The 12,986-nt window shown below is 45.9% G+C and overlaps 1 protein-coding gene across 1 annotated transcript in view; it reads left to right on the forward strand.

The window, feature by feature from the left end:
• LOC133414659 (junction plakoglobin-like) overlaps window positions 1–12,986 on the forward strand; it is a 127,619-nt gene that overhangs the window by 91,208 nt on the left and 23,425 nt on the right. Inside the window, exons 9-10 of the mRNA XM_061700171.1 lie at window positions 3,567–3,686; window positions 4,110–4,328. Coding sequence (XP_061556155.1) covers window positions 3,567–3,686; window positions 4,110–4,328 — 339 coding nt within the window. The remainder of the gene's footprint in view (window positions 1–3,566; window positions 3,687–4,109; window positions 4,329–12,986) is intronic.

Consider the following 12,986-nt stretch of genomic DNA (forward strand, 5'->3'; position numbering starts at 1 on the left):
ACCGGGCTCTCCATTAGAGATAGGGTGAGAAGCTCTGTCATCCGGTAGCAGCTCAGAGTAGAGCTGCTGCTCCTCCAGATTGAGAAGAGCCAGATGAGGTGACTGGAGCATCTGATTCAGATGCCTCCCGGACGCCTCCCTGGTGAGGTGTTCCAGGCACATCCCACCGGGAGGAGACCCCGGGGACGACACAGTATACGCTGGGAAAGGGAAGTCTGGGCGTTCCTGCTAAAGCTACAGCCCCCGCGACACGACCTTGGATAGGCGGAGGGAAATGGATGGATATTTTACCTCAGACAACACGGAAATGTTACCTCACGGACATTAAGTGCTCTTAACCACCAAATAAGGTTGAAACAGTCATTGCATAAGTTAACCATGCTGTGTGAGACAATGCAAAGGCTGGTAATTAATTTTCTTATTTTAGATCCACTGGATTTAGACCAGCGGCACGGTGCCGACTGGTTAGAGCGTCAGCCTCACAGTTCTGAGGACCCGGGTTCAATCCCCGGCCCTGCCTGTGTGGAGTTTGCATGTTCTCCCCGTGCCTGCGTGGGTTTTCTCCGGGCACTCCGATTTCCTCCCACATCCCAAAAACATGCATTAATTGGAGACTCTAAATTGCCCATAGGTGTGAATGTGAGTGCGGATGGTTGTTTGTTTGTATGTGCCCTGCGATTGACTGGCAACCAGTTCAGGGTGTACCCCGCCTCCTGCCCGATGATAGCTGGGATAGGCTCCAGCACGTCCGCGGCCCTAGTGAGGAGAAGCGGCTCAGAAAATGAATGGATGGATTTAGACCAGAAAACTTCACAGTGAAATTCAATACCTGTTCTTCCTGCTTCGGTCTTTTGGGCAACTCCCCTTTTTCTTGGTACAAAATATCGAATCCTTTTGTTCTCTGCTCTCTCTTGTTTTTCCTGCTCCGTCAAAGATGCTAGCTCCCAGCCAAAGCCCACTCCTCACCACGAGGAGGGGTGGGGGGCGAGCCAAAACGGGCTAGGCCCGGCCAAATCTTCCTTGCCGCTCTGACAATCGGTGACCACATAGACATTCTGCCAACTCCCCAACTACATTTTTGTGTGAGGGTATGTCATCAGCAAGAGGAATCAGGAAGGAGCAATTTTCATGCGCAAGTTCTCCCTCAGCACTTGGTGAACAACGTCGCCCAGGTGGTTCGGCCAGGCTACTCTTGTTTCTTTTTCCTTCAAATCCACCTATCAACGTCCTTGTCCAGACATTGTGAGATTTGACCCGCATGCCTATTTTTGTTCTGCGCAACGTGAGTACAACTTGCTGATCACCAATTACAACTTGGTGCATAATTGGGATTAAACTAACGGTCACAGAAATTCCCAGCTCTAGCATCGCTCACTACACATCCACTCATTTCACCCTTACATCATGAGTTCAGCCTTCTCTACGAATGTTTTACTGTACCTTTTTGTAGTAAACAAAATTAATTAATTTTCCCGCCTTTAGTTCCCCTTTAGAGTAAAATTCATATTCTCTAACATTCCACTTCCTGTTGTGTACTTTGTGTGTCTGAATGCAACAGTAAACCGCTATAATCGAGAACTATTCATCCATGTAGCAAGCCTTCTAGAAGACAGAGATTGATAGAGGTTTTCGGCACTTTTCCTAAAATTTTAAAATATAAAAAGAGCCCTACGCGAGACAAATATAATTGGATTGTAACCTTCTGAAGTTTATTGGATCATTCTGGAATTAGACGCAGGCGTCATAATTCCCGACTTTTTCTTGTCCCAAATTACTTAAGCTTTTATCCAAACCCAATATACGCTGAAGGCACAAACAACAGTCAGGACCCTTAACCCCACCCCAGGCGGTGGCTTCCCTGACATACAGGCACTGAGCCTGGGGGCAATTACTATTCCCAGACCTGCATGCACTATTCCCAGACCTACTTCACATCACTGCCCTTGAGCGCGCCGATACAGGTTGTTAAGGTGCAGGAGGGCTTTTTATGGGAAAAGGCTCATTTGCAATTATACAGTAGCTGCCTTGAACAACAGGCCTCACTGAGTATGGTGTTGTGTTGTAGGGTTTGTTATGTTTTGTACAGTGTGTTCTTTTTTTTTTTTTGCTGATGTTGATCTTGTGGTGTCCATGTATGGTTTATGGAAAATAATTTTGCTCTGGGCAGAATAAAGTCTAAGTCTATTTCGTTAGAACCTCTCAACACTGTACACTAATTCAGGCTCCTTCCCTCCCAGAGAGGTGACATTCCACATACCTACAGCCAGCTTCTCTAGCCGAGGATTGGACCGCCAAGCTCCCCGCCTTTGGCCACCACCTTGTTCACAATGCACCCAACACCGTTGTTTCCTCCCACAAGTGGTGAGCCTCTGGGAAGAGCATTTTGTTATGTTATGGCCTTAATCCCTAATTGATTAAATTGTTTGCCACAAACTTCTACACACATCAATGGGGAAAAAAAGATTTATGCAAACGTTAAAAATAAAACGCTAACAGAACACTTAAGTATTCATAGCTTGTGGCATGAATCCCAAAATAGAGCTCTGGTGCATCCTGTTTCCACTATCATTGTGCTTAATTGGAGTCCACCTGTGGTGAATTCAGTTGATGGAACATGATATTGAAAAAAACACCTGTCTATAAGTAATGGTGATAAGCCTGCGTTGTCCAGCCACGCCTGGGCTAAAACCCGTGCCGTCACCGTGTCACTGGTTGGAAGTCGAGTGCACTGACAGCTGCCCAAAAAAAACAGGCCACTAATTCATTGCCCAGCACCCTCCTTTGAAGTCTCGGAGAAGTAAGTTTTCACATTCACACAGCGTAGGCTGGCATCTGTTACCCTCAAACTTCATTTCTGGAAGACTTAAAAAAAAAGGTTCTCGCCGCTGAGTCAGAGGCCTCAACGTTTAGCTCAGCAGTCAGTACACTTGACTTCCAACTGGTGACATGGTCGCCACAGGCTCGCCATCGTTTCTATGGTGCCATGATTTTGGATTGGATCGGTGTAGTTTTCAGGGGGTGAGTGTAACGGATGCAGTGTGAATTCACATTAGTAAAGTCTTAACTCCTCAGAGACTTCAAAAGAGGGAGCTGGCCACTGAGTTAGCGGACCGGGGTTTTAACTAAGTGGTCATTGCACTGGACATCCAACCAGTGGCGTGGCGGCATGGATTAAAGCCCAGGTGTGGGTGGACGGCGCAAGATCGCCTCTGTTACATACTGTATATAAGGTTCCACAGTTGACAGTGCATGTGAGAGCATAAAACAAACATGATATCAAAGGAATTGTCTGTACAACTCGGAAACGGGTATGTCTCCAGGCAAAGATCTGGGGAAGGGTATAGAAACATGTTCTCCATCCATAATTAGAAGACCTTGGAAATCCCCAGGACTATTTTGTCCAGCGGGGAGCCATGGAAGATGAGCAAGAAACTGATGATCACTGTAATTTCTCCAGTTAGCGTATGAGCAGACAGTTCGTGTTGTGCTGGCTATGCTGCAGCTGAGCTTGCTGTAATGACTCATCTGTTGAACTTTTTTCTCTCAACTGTTCTCTCTCTCTCTAGGACGGTTTAGATGGTCTGCTGCAGATATTAGTTACCCAGCTGGGTTCAGATGATGTCAATGTGCTGACCTGCGCAACAGGCATCTTGTCCAACCTCACTTGTAACAACTCACGCAACAAGGTAGCCATGTAAATTAAGACACTATTTTTCCAGAAAAAAAGAGGTATTCAGGCCTTAGTTTGAATTGGAAATATAAAGTCTCAAATGTATCTCATCCTAAGAGGAAGGCAACATATCAAATCCTTTGAGCTGTGATACATTTTGTTTGAATGCCTAAAATTATAGACCACTTCTGCGTGTGTCTGTGTGACAATACGTTTTGTTATCTAAAGTTCCTGTAAAGTCAAAATAAAAACGTAAACTTTACATACTACACAGAAGAGTATTTTTGACAACACTGCCAAATTTGAATGATTGGACTCAGGAAAATCTTTGTGGAAATCATTGTATATAAGTAATTCCTCATATTGATGCACTGTATGTATTGCTGTTCTCGCTTATCTGTTCATTTAAAAAAAAAAATTAAAACTTGCTTCACTTCAGACTCTGGTCACTCAGTTTGGCGGAGTGGAGGCATTGATCCACGCTGTGCTACGTGCTGGGGAAAAAGAAGATGTTGCGGAGCCAGCAGTTTGCGCCTTGCGTCACCTCACGTCGCGCCACCACGATGCTGAGCTGGCCCAGAATGCTGTGCGGCTGCACTATGGTGTCCCTGCTGTGGTCAAGCTGCTGGGACAGCCACACTACTGGCCTGTTATAAAGGTGAGAAAAGGACCACCTGTTGTAGTCAGGAAACGAAAGGAAAATGGAAATGATGTACAGGTTAGCTGTGAAATGTCAAAAGTGAAGTGAAGTGTCTGTTTGGTGACATTTGCACTGAGGCATATCCTTTTAGACGTATTAACATGCATATAAATAGAAATAACGCGAAGCACATCGTAACACACATTTTCCCCATCATGCTGTGACAGCATCTGCTGGAAAGGTGTGTCCCTGGAGAGATGTGCTCTGACTGCATCGGGGATTCATGTTTTCATGACAATTATGGACTCCATAATTGTGGGGGGTGGAGAGTGGGGTGAAAACCACAGCAGAACAATAGTGAGACAGTCTAGATATTTGAACACAATTTACATTACAACAGTTATTTGTAGATTGTGGGGTGGGGAAGACACACGGTGTGGACATGCAATAACGAACCGAGAGAACAAGAGAGGACAGAAAAGAAAAGGGCAGGAGGAGTGGTGCGGTGGGATTCTTTTTTAGTGTCGAAACACCTGTAAGAACCTGTGAGTTGATATGTTAGTACAACCTGTGTTGTTATAAGTGATTCCAGTACAAGTCATTAAATTCTATAGTGTTTCTCTCGAACCGATTAGTGAATGAACACCATATCACACATGCATGTTAGTCAACTGGTGTATGGAGTTACTGAGCCGGAACATTGAGGTAGGGTGGATCCTACAAGTGGGGCGGTGGGGGGGGGCGAGTCAGCGAGCCCGTCCAGCAGGAGGGGACCCAACCAGGGGGACGGCACCGACCACCCAGGACCCAGGGAGGTCCCGAGCTCGACCGAAGCGCCCCGACTCGTCCCAAGGGGAGGGGCGCAGGCACCAGACCACTGCCCCCAATGCCAATGCAAACATGTTGGAATGAACATAAAATCTAATTAAATTGAATGTCAAGAAGGGACTTGAAATACGATAGTTGCATTTGGTATCTTCACTTCAATACAAAATAACTGGAGTAAAATGATTTAAAAAATGCTAAAATGTCTAAATAAAATAAAATGTAAACTTAAAGTCCAATGCCCAACAAGGACATGAAATAGTGCTATTTTTATTTATCTTCAATGTTCAAGTCTATTCAGAAACATGCTCAAATGTAAAAATAAAATAACAAACAACACAATCAGAGGACATTAATCTCCACTCACGAGTGACCAGAAGTCCTCACCTCTAGCTCTTGTATTCAATTCAATAAATGTCTTCGAAGTTGTTACGGCTCGCCGCTGCCACTCGAGGTTGCCTCGTTTGTTTATAGATGCACACAGAATTTGGATATGAGGCATATTGTCTTCCCATTTGGTGATGTGGAAAGGGATTCGCTTTCCCATTCCAGTTGGAAATAATGAAACTATATCTGACTACCTCTGTCAAGTTTGCAGGCTCACTAGCAGCATAACCTTTTTGTGCTTTTCAAAATAAAATGAATGAAATTACAGCATAATACAAAAATTCACTCGTTGGTGATCCATATGAACGAAGAACCTAGGTGTAAATGTCCAGCCAAAAAGTATTTAAAATAATAAAATGAATCATAATATTACTTTTTTCTTTCTTTGTTAAAATTGGGCCTAGGTTTTATGTTAAAAATGAATCACAATCTACTGTGATGGGCATGGAGATCTACTAGTCGATCACGATCAACGTGTTGGTGAATCCTGCCCTGCGGTATATGTTGGACCTGCGGAAATATACCCGTTTAAAGCCTTCAGTTGCTGGGATTTACTGTATCACACCGAGTCATTGCGGGGCTTTTCCACACCGGGACGAGAGGCACTTCTCGCTACTAGCTAGCTCGCGGGCTAACAGGCTTCCGGATGCCACGGACCGGAGGCAGGCTGGTCACCGCCTCGCTTGGTGTTGTGCCGGTGTGTAGGTCCACATAACAAAAAACACTTCAGGGAAAAGTAACTGTAAGAGAGGCACGCATTATTCAGCCTGTTGGGCACACAACTTGACAGACAATTGAGCACATGTTTCCTCGAGTTGTAAACAGACAATATTTTACGTTTCGACATATTCCGGTAGCATTAATAACCCAATACTTGGGAATTTGAATAATGAAACTGAGCTGTTCAGTGAATTTGTGGCATCAAGGGATGATGCATTTTCGGGGTTTAGCTAGCTAGCTAACTGCCTGCAGTTGTGGTAGAAATGTAATTTAACAAAGTAACTCGTAATTAATTATAACTAAGTAACTCGCAATTGTGCCGGATAGCCACTGATGGAACAAAGTATATAGCGGGTTAGGAGCGACTCATGCCAGATGTCCAAGGGCATACCTCGGCGCTGTTCTAGCCATGCCCAAAAATTTCAGGAAAACTGAAATGGTGAAAAACAGTTTAACACGATACCCCCACAATTGAGTACTACACAGGTCTCAGTCTTTGCATATATTTTCAGCAATAATCTTCAAAGATATATAATGTATTTGGAAACCAACCAAAAATCAGAATTCACTTTACTTTAGTTGATTGCAGTTGTTGCAGTTAATGGGAACCCTGCTCTTTGTTTCTCCTTCATGAACCGGTCCCATCTTGGGGTAAGCTTTTTTTCCATTCCAAACACTCCAAATGCTGATCTGTTAATGCCGGGTGCATTTGACGAAGCAGTTACAATGGCTTCATTGCCTCATTTGGGAGCCTGTCGCGACATAATATGCAGAGTGGGTTACGCGTGTGAGTCAAATAGCAATTAACCCAAACCTTAAATAGGCCTGCCAATATTGTCTCTTAAATACATGTTATTTTTCCGGAAACTTCTTCTGTCTCATTATTTGTCCTGTTCCACTTTTCGAAGAAGCTCTCCAAAAGTTTATTTTTGTAGCTGATTTTTACTAGCTTGTGGTCTTACTTTTTTCCCCATATCACATGACTGAAATGAGTGTTTTGATAGCTCGTTCAGGTGGCTCCACCTTCAGATTAATTTTTTTTATTTTTTGGTAAAGTATCAATCAATTATATGCTGTAAATTACTACTCTCGTGCAGGTAACACTTGCTTTTTATAGTCTCGCATGTAGAGCATATTGCTAATTTTATCTCAAAAGCAAATTCAAGTGCAAATAAATCTGTGTTCAAGTTATACCCAACTTAAATATTATTTGGTCTTCTGAAGAACCCATTACCACCCAGTGTTACCCATTTCTAAGAAAGTCTGAAAGATCCCCCAAATTTATCCTCATATATGTGTGTGCGTGCGTGTGTGATCTTCAAAATTCCAACGTGCTCTTCTTATAACTCTACTGGTATAGCCGTGGTAAACTCTTGTGAATATTGCATTCTGGGAGTAATCCCAGCAGTAAGGGCAAGTGCTCTGTTTATAGAAAGCTGCTGCATATTTGTGCAGCATTGCTAATGTTACATTTGATACTGTGCATCGCACTCCTGTCATGTATACAAGAATTGAGTGCACGGAGATTAGCGCTGTTCTAATAAGTGCCACTGCCACATGGAGTCCCCAGCTGTAAAACTAACTTTACAGCTGACCCACATAGAGCCTGGAACATCTTGTTGTGACAAGTCTTTGATGTCTCTCTGCCCTAAGTCCCATCTGTCTTCTCTTCAAGGTGTGCAGTACTTGATGTAATTAGTTCCAAAGGTTTATATATTTCCACCATTGAAGTGGACCTTATTTATTTATTCATGTTAACCTTTATTTAACCAGGTCTCATTGTGATTCAGAATGTCGCAGGGGGTTCCTGGCCAAGACAGCAGCACAGTAGTTCCACATAAAATACACATGAAAAACAAACATAGCAACAGTCACAGGATGTGTAACGGATGCCAGCTTGTGCTGTGCAAATGTACGTCCAGAAAAACGTACTTCTCAGTCTACAAAAGAGGTTGGTGGCCGCTCAGATGTCAACCTGGCCTTTTATCTCAGCAGTCAGTGCACTCGAATCTCAACCGGTGACACGGTGCAGGTCTGAAGCCCACGTGGGGTGGGGCTGGACAGCGCAGGATTACTGCCGTTTCATAGGCAAATCGCATCAATACATCATGATTACCATCAGTGTTTGGCAGGACAACAACAGCATTCAGTACTCAAATACTCCTTAACTATAGTTTTAAACTGCTCCATACTTGGCAAACAATCCAGTTTAAAATTACATTTTAATTTACACCAGGATGAGCGTGCAAAATGCCTTTAATCCACTTTCACTGAAGACAGTCTTTGTCCACGGAATGACAAACGTAATCTGCAATTTGTGATTGGGCCTGGTGGTGAAAAACAGAAAGCTCTATAACTGTCCTCATCTACGACTTTGCAGTAAAGGCCAACCAACACGTTCATAGAAGATACAATGATGAGTATGGAAACCTAAATACGTTACAGCTCTTCATGCTGCACGATACAGTGAATCCAGCATTTTCAGAGAGGTAAGATTTGCATTGCGTGAGATGTCACCAATGTGACAATTACCAAAAGCAAGGTTGCCTGTATAAGTCTTTTTCTTGCACTGAAGGAAAAAATACTTTTTTTTTTTTTTTTTTTTTAACCATAAAAGACACCCCAGTTTCACCTGCAGTTTCTTTGTAAGACACTCAATATGCCAGGGGTCAGCAGCCTTAAGTACTCCAAAAAGCCATTTGGACCTTTTCTCACAGGGGAAAAAAACCAAAACAAAAAACAGGATCAACAAAACCCTTGAGTGAGGATAACACTGCATATATCATTGTTTTGTTGGATACAATATATTAAAAAAGATATATTTATGAAACCAATGCACTGCTGCAGAAAATATAATTTTATTTCTGCATGTAACAAAAGCATTTTGAACTCTGGAAAGAAAACACACCTGGTTGAAGCTTACTTCTAAATTAAATAGTCATTGCCTATTTGAGTCCTCCTCATATTTATGAAATTAAAGCCAAACTTTAATTACCCACCTGTTGCGAACCAAAAATGCAAATCAAAATGCTGTGTGTTCTGCCATCATTTTATCGCATGTGGAGGGTGCAGGCAGCACTTAACCTGAAAAAAAAAAGAAACTACTTCACTTAACAATGTCAAATAAATATTAGCAAAATAATAGCCAATTAAAAACTCATTCACTGCTAATGACGTTGTCATGGGCTGGGAGTGAATTGATAAATATGTAATTTACCTGGTTAATGTGATTTTTTTTTTTCCTCTCTCTCCTGAATCTCAGCATACAGCGTCGGCACTTCAGGGCTGCAAATATCGCCTTCATTTTCAACACACAATTGTAAGACGTCATCTGTGAGGTGTGAGCGATGTTTGTTTTCAATATAGTTCATTTTGAAGAAAACCTGCTCACAGCAATCGACAGGACTCCAAATGCATACTTTTTCATGTTCATGTCAGTGTCGGGGACGGCATTCCCTGTTTAGAACACAAGTTTGTCTTTTGGAAGGTTTTCAATATCACTTCATTTGGGATTCTTAGCGAATACGGCCTTCTGACAGGCAACGTTTTCGAGATCAGCTGTCAAGTGTTTGAACTTAGACCCCCAATATCTTTGTCGGCGATGGTGGCCAGTTCCATCTCAAGATCGGGGTGATTTACTGAAAATGCAGTCATATTCAACCAACTCGGCAGACGTACGTCGAACTGACGTCGGCCCGTCATCGAAAGTTCCATTGGCCTGATGTTGCGGGGAGTGTTTCCTCATTGGTAATACATTGCTGAGATGTTGAATTTAATCGAAAATTACGACCACAGGACTGAACGATTCAAGCTAGAGCGCCAGCCAGCGTCGTTTCCTCCAGTTACTCAGCTGATCGGCTCAGTGCTGCATTCACTTCCCCAAGTTGCGTTGGGAATCCTACGACTGTATCACTCCAAAGAACAACAACACAGGTTGCTTCAGTACATGTATTATCCAATGTGAAAAACAATACTGACTTACAACCTAGTTTTGTGCTTGTAATGACGCAATCCACGTTAAGACACTTTCTTTTGTACAGATCTCCAGCAAAAAGAAAAAGAAAACTCAAAATACAATAAATAACAATTAAAGAACATCAATAACATCAAAATAATTACAGAAGTATCACAACACAGTGCCATCCATCCATCCATTTTCTACCGCTTATCCGGGTCGGGTCGCGGGGGCATTAGCTTTAGCAGGGACGCCCAGCCTCCCTCTCCCCAGCCACTTCATCCAGCTCTTCCGGGGGGATCCCGAGGTGTTCCCAGGCCAGCCGAAGGACGTAGTCTCTCCAGCGTGTCCTGGGTCGTCCCTGGGGTCTCCTCCCGGTGGGACGTGCCCGGAACACCTCACCAGGGAGGCGTCAGGGAGGCATCCGAATCAGATGCCCCAGCCACCTCATCTGGCTCCTCTCAATGCGGATGAGCAGCGGCTCTACTCTGAGATCCTCCCGGATGACCGAGCTTCTCACCCTATCTCTAAGGGAGAGCCCGGACACCCTGCAGAGGAAACTCATTTCGGCCGCTTGTATCCGGGATCTCGTTCTTTCGGTCACGACCCACAGCTCATGACCATAGGTGAGGGTAGGAACGAAGATCGACAGGTAAATTGAGAGCTTCGCCTTTCGGCTTAGCTCCTTCTTTACCACAACGGACCGATACAAAGTCCGCATCACTGCAGACGCTGCACCGATCTGTCTGTCGATCTCCCGTTCCATTCTTCCCTCACTCGTGAACAAGACCCCAAGATACTTGAACTCCTCCACTTGGGGCAGGATCTCATCCCCGACCTGGAGAGGGCATGCCACCCTTTTCCGACTGAGGACCATGGTCTCAGATTTGTAGGTGCTGATTCTCATCCCAGCCGCTTCACACTCTGGCTGTTAACTGCTCCAGTGAGAGTTGGAGCTCACGGTTTGATGAAGCCAACAGAACCACATCATCAGCAAAAAGCAGAGATGCAATACTGAGGCCACCAAACCGGACCCCCTCTACGCCTTGGCTGCGCCTAGAAATTCTGTCCATAAAAGTTATGAACAGAATCGGCGACAAAGGGCAGCCTTGGCGGAGTCCAACCCTCACCGGGAACGAGTCCGACTTACTGCCGGATATGCAGACCAAACTCTGACTCCGGTCATACAGGGACCGAACAGCCCGTATCAGGGGGTTCGGTACCCCATACTCCTGAAGCACCCTCCACAGGACTCCCCGAGGGACACGGTCGAACGCCTTCTCCAAGTCCACAAAACACATGTAGACTGGTTGAGCGAACTCCCATGCACCCTCGAGGACCCTGCCGAGGGTGTAGAGCTGGTCCACTGTTCCACATGGAGGCGTGGAACATGGTCCACTTGGACTCGATGTCCCCAGCCTCCCCCGGAACATGAGCAAAGTTCTGTCGGAGGTGGGAGTTGAAACTCCTTCTGGGGATTCTGCCAGACGTTCCCAGCAGACCCTCACAATACGTTTGGGCCTGCCACGTCGGACCGGCATCTTCCCCCACCATCGGAGCCAACTCACCACCAGGTGGTGATCAGTTGACAGCTCCGCCCCTCTCTTCACCCGAGTGTCCAAGACATGTGGCCGCAAGTCCGATGACACGACCACAAAGTCGATCATCGAACTGCGACCTAGGGTGTCCTGGTGCCAAGTGCACGTGTGGACACCCTTATGCTTGAACATGGTGTTCGTTATGGACAATCCGTGATGAGCACAGAAGTCCAATAACAGAACACCGCTCGGGTTCTGATCGGGGGGGCCGTTCCTCCCAATCACGCCCTTCCAGGTCTCACTGTCATTGCCCACGTGAGCATTGAAGTCCCCCAACAGAACAATGGAATCCCCAGTGGGAGCGCTCTCCAGCACCCCCTCCAAGGACTCCAAAAAGGGTGGGTACTCTGAACTGCTGTTTGGTGCATAGGCACAAATAACAGTCAGGACCCGTCCCCCCCTCCCTCCGCCCGAAGGCGCTCGGCGCCTCTCACCGTGGGCAACTCCAGAGTGGAAGAGAGTCCAACCCCTCTCGAGAGGACTGGTACCAGAGCCCAAGCTGTGTGTGGAGGGGAGTCCGACTATATCTAGTCGGAACTTCTCGACCTCACACACCAGCTCGGGCTCTTTCCCTGCCAGAGAGGTGACATTCCACGTCCCTAGAGCCAGCTTCTGTAGCCGGGGATCGGATCTCCAAGGTCCCCGCCTTCGGCCACCGCCCAGCTCACACTGAACCCGACCCCTATGGCCCCTCCCACAGGTGGTGAGCCCATGGGAAGGGGGCCCCACGTTACCCTTTCGGGCTGTGCCCGGCCGGGCCCCATGGGTGCAGGCCCGGCCACCAGGTGCTCGCCTTCGAGCCCCACCACCAGGCCTGGCTCCAGTGGGGGGCCCCGGTGACCCGCGTCCGGGCAAGGGAAAACGAAGTCCATTGTTTGTCGTCATCATTAGGGGTCTTTGAGCCGTGCTTTGTCTGGTCCCTCACCTAGGACCTGTTTGTCATGGGTGACCCTGCCAGGTGCATAAAGCCCCAGACAACTTAGCTCCTAGGATCACTGGGACACACAAACCAAACTCCACCACGACAAGGTGACTGCTTAAGGAGGGGCACACAAAACAGTGCTGGCTAGTAAATCAGATACACATCGACTGTAGTACCAGTCCATGAAAATCACAACCAGCTGGTCAAGTTACCATTAATGTTTGTGTAAAGCTGGCAGCTGGGATAAGCGGGCACCTCCTGGCACACTC

The sequence above is a fragment of the Phycodurus eques genome, chromosome 16 (assembly GCF_024500275.1).
Source record: "Phycodurus eques isolate BA_2022a chromosome 16, UOR_Pequ_1.1, whole genome shotgun sequence".
Classification (NCBI taxonomy): domain Eukaryota; kingdom Metazoa; phylum Chordata; class Actinopteri; order Syngnathiformes; family Syngnathidae; genus Phycodurus; species Phycodurus eques.